The 4,464-nt window shown below is 37.3% G+C and overlaps 1 protein-coding gene across 1 annotated transcript; it reads left to right on the forward strand.

The window, feature by feature from the left end:
- The first annotated feature begins 774 nt into the window (after positions 1-774).
- Positions 775-1,909, forward strand: LOC148253406 (uncharacterized). The gene is made up of 3 exons (XM_088223362.1): positions 775-882; positions 924-1,004; positions 1,442-1,909. Exons 1-3 carry the CDS (start codon positions 775-777, stop codon positions 1,907-1,909), a joined length of 657 nt encoding a protein of 218 aa, XP_088079488.1.
- Positions 1,910-4,464: the final 2,555 nt, after the last annotated feature.

The raw sequence follows: 4,464 nt of genomic DNA on the forward strand, positions 1-4,464 counted from the left end.
TGAAACACATGAGCATAGCTGCTATACTCACGGTCTTGAGCTTGCTGCAATTATTTTTGCCTTGAAGATATGGTGCCATTATCTGTATGATCAGACTTTGAAATCTACAGTAACCACAAAAGTCTGAAGTATCTATTTTTCCATAAGGAGTTGAATATGAGATAGAGGAGTTGGATGGATCTCTTCATGGACTATAACTGTAAGATCTTATAGCACCCAAGTAAGGGTAATATAGTTGCATACGTCCTTAGTTGGAAGGAATCGACCATGTTGGGCCAGTTATTGGCTTTTAGCTAGAGGATGCTCGAGATAATTCAAGGTCTCCGCTTGAACCATTATGGTAATGTTGCATACCTTACCCAGATCTGGATCCAGCTCACACTTTTCATGAGAATTTGGGAAGCCCAAGCAACAGATCAGGAGATTTTGAAGCACATAGATAAGTTTACCTCTGAAAAAGTCTGAGTCCGTGACTTTAGAATAATCAATAATGAATTATATAGATTTTGAGATCAAATGTGGGTGCCAAATGACCCCGACCTTAAATCAAATGTTTTAAAGGAAGCTAATGCATCCAACTTGTCCATCTATCATGGAAGTACAAAAATGTATCAAGATCTATGGTACCGTTACTGGTGGCCTAGTCTAAAGAAGGATGTTATTGAATATGCCTCTCGGTGTCTCACTTACTAGAGGATCAAGACAGAGTATCAGAGGCATGGTGGTCTTTTACAAGGTCTCCCTATCCCTGAATGAAAATAGGAGCACATAACCATGGACTTCATCATTGGCTTGCCAAGGACGAGTTCGAATCATGACACTATTTGGGTCATTATGGATAGACTGACCAAGTTTACCCATTTTCTTACAATCAAAGGTCTGGTATTCTTTTTCAAGGTCTCTCCACCTTTAAATGGAAATAGGAGCACATGACCATGGACTTCATCATTGGCTTGCCAAAGACGAGTTTAAATCATGATGCTATTTGGGTCATTGCGGATAGAGTGACCAAGTCTACCCATTTCCTTATAATCCTGACCATATACTCAACTATTAAGTTAGCTTAGTTGTATGTTGAGGAGATTGTCTGACTTCATGGTGTCCCTACTTCTGTGGTTTCAAACAAGGATTCTCGTTTCACTTCTCATGTTTGAGATAGCTTCTAAGAAGCTATTGGCTCTAGCTTGTATTTCAACACTACTTATCACCCCCAAATTGATGGGCAATCAAAATGGACCATTTAGATGTTGGAAGACATGTTATGTACTTGTGTACTGGACTTTAGTTGTAGTTGGGATCACATCTTCCTTTTTGCAAATTTTCTTATATAACAACTACCACTCTAGTATTGATATGGCTCTATTTGATGCTCTCTATGGTAGGCCTTGCCAATCTCTAACATATTGGAATAAAGTTGGAAACATGCATCTCTCTGTATCAGATTATGTTTGTTGACAAGGTTAATGTCATTCGAAAGTACCTCATCATTGCCCAAAGTCATCAGAAGAGTTATTTTGACAACCAAAGGAGACTTTGGGAGTTTTTTATTAGTGACTATGTTTTCCTTAAGATCTTTCCATACAAGAAAAGAATGTGGTTTAGAAAGAAAGGAAAGTTGAGTCATCGCTATGTTGGAACTCTTGATATCGTGGAACATATAAGCCTTGTGGTGTACCACCTTGCATTAACCCCAGAATATATTACCTTACATGATGGTTTCCATGTCTCCATGCGCAAGAAGTATCGTCATGATCCTTCCATCATTCTGTGCCCGAAAACTCCTATTTGTATGGGTATGGCTTATGTAGAGTATCTTATGGAGATCATCAATCGGAAAAAGAAGGTTCTATACAACAAAAGGATTCTTATGGTCAAGGTGTTATTCCATACGCTAGAGGAGGCCACGTAGAAAGTAGAAGAAGAAATGTGGAATAAGTTTTTTGAGCTATTTTAAAAACTTTTTCAATTTGGAGGACTAAATTTTTATAAGGTGGGGAGAATATAACACGTAGGAACCTTTGCGCTTAAATAGGGTGTTAAAAACTCTATTATTTTTGGCTTCATGGCCATTTAAATCTGTATCCGTATTTAAATTTATTGTATTTTTACTTTACACTAATTTTCATTATTTTGAAATATTCTTATTCTATTATTTTTATTTATTTTTAAATTATATTTTTTCTTAAAAGTATTTTCAAGGAAAAAGAAGGAGAAAAATCAAAAGGAAAATCGAAAAAACATAAAATAGTGAAAATCCCCTAAGCCCATGGGAAAACAGCCCGCAGGCTTGCAACCTACCTGTCTGCGCCCCTGCTCACACATCCCTGCGTGGTCACATTGCCTAGGTTGCATATGTTAGCTGCTTATGTTCGGCACTATGTGCACACACAAGCTTGCCAGCACTTACACGCGACACTGCGTGCGTGCTAGCAAGCACGCTAGCGCCTGATTGCGCACTATGTGCAAATATCCTGCTCGTTGATAGCATGCAGGCACACCCATGTCACACAGACAACCCCTTGTCTTGTGGTCACTTCGCGATTAGTGACCTATCGTAAATTTTATTATCGATTGGCATGTAACCAGCCACCCATTTCAGCCACGTGTCTCCCTTGGATGATTGCCATGTGGCAAGCATCCAAGAATCCTCCCAAGCTTATTTAAAAGGCTTTTCTCTTCATTTCTCCCCTCACTTTCACTTCTTCTCTTTTCTTCTATTTTTTTAGAAAATATAGAGAGAGAAAGAAAGCAAGAAAGAAGAAAAGGAGTAGAAGTTCTCAAAAAGATCACTAAAAGCCTTTTCTTCCCTTCCACAAGACAAATCAAACTACTATTATGGTAAGGAATTTTTTTGGTATTTTCTCTTATATTTCTAAGTGAGTTTTTCTAGAAAAGATAAGTTAGAATGTTGATTGAATTTGATGTATAAATCTCTATTGTGATTGACTATTATTGATTTGAATACAAAAATGTGGGATGTTGTGCATGATGGATATAAAACATAATGATTAGAAATACAGGCGGGTTTGGCCCTTTACCTTACCTTTAGTAATAATGAAAAAGGTCATTATAGAGTAGCCTTGACTTAAGAAGATGACCTGAAGGTCAAGTCTGGGTAAAATGAGCCTTGGGCCAGATAAGTTATTAGATCCCCCACCAGGTTCTAGACATGTGTCTGTTATGAATGAACATTAAATAAGAAAGATAAAAGAATTAAATTCTATTTAACTGTTATCTCTAAGGGATTTCTGTCTCTCCCAACTCTATAATTGAAATGTTGGTGAACCACTCCCTATGAATGAGATTGGTATTCTCTCTAATGAGAGTGGATTCGCAATATGATATATAGGGCCACAGTAGTGATGTATGGCTGTGGTCATAGATTATACCCAACATGAAAATGGAGCTGATGATCATTCACAGTGGTAATTAGGGATCCCCTCTGCCCTTAGTAGATATATGTTAGAATGGCTTTGCGCGGAGGTTGGTAAAAGACTTAAATAAAATACAAACATGACTAGGATAGTTGTTGACACTCTACGATAATTTTATATGATGGTCCTTCTATTTTATCCTAATCTTGTTGTATTCTTAATTGGTTCAAGTAGTTTCTATTGCAATACCTAATTCTTATTGGCTATATTTTCTCTACCTTTATAATTCGATATGTTGATGATGTCCATGTAGTTTTGTTAAAGAAAAATAAAAGGTCTTTAATAAATGTTTGAATTGAGCTCATCTTGCAACAAACTTCTAAGGTAAGTTATTTAATTGAGAAATGATATTTTATTTTAAAAGTTAATCACCTTTATAAACCTTACCTGTAATGTTTAAATACTATTTTTCTTACTAGGTTATATGGAACTAACACCAATTAAGGCCCTCTTTAGATGATGGAAGTGATGATTCACTCATTGAGTTGCCCTTTGAAGCTTGTTTGGATCACTTCTTATATCCTTAGAATTATTACGAGTGCTTTATTTTGTCTGCACTCTGATGAAACATTTTTGTAATTATTGAAGTGACTCTTTACTTTTGTATATTCATATTTTGGTAACCAACTTCTGGCTTCAAGTATAAAAAGAACCTTTGATTTTATTGTAAGGGATCATATTTTCCTTTATATATATATTCTATTACCTGCACTCGTATCTATTTCTATGATCAAGCTCCCTTTTACCCTACCAGGTATCTAGGATGTTATAGGTCGTAAGCGCGCGCCTGCGCACTAGCATGCCTACGCATGAGCCAGCATGTTGCGCCCAAGCCCACGTGCTACGTAGGCATCTTATCAACCTACAGTGTGCATGGCTCCGTGCTCAGTTAACAGTTATGACTGAATGATGGATACGTCATCTCGTCTGCCTTGTCTGCTTAGCCGGGCATGCATGACTGCAACGTGTGTGGTGGCTGATCGGCCACTTGGCCAATTTATGGCCGTTGATTGCCCATACAATCTAACAG

Source organism: Carica papaya, chromosome 6 (genome assembly GCF_054855325.1).
Source record: "Carica papaya isolate Zhongbai chromosome 6, ASM5485532v1, whole genome shotgun sequence".
NCBI classification, from domain to species: domain Eukaryota; kingdom Viridiplantae; phylum Streptophyta; class Magnoliopsida; order Brassicales; family Caricaceae; genus Carica; species Carica papaya.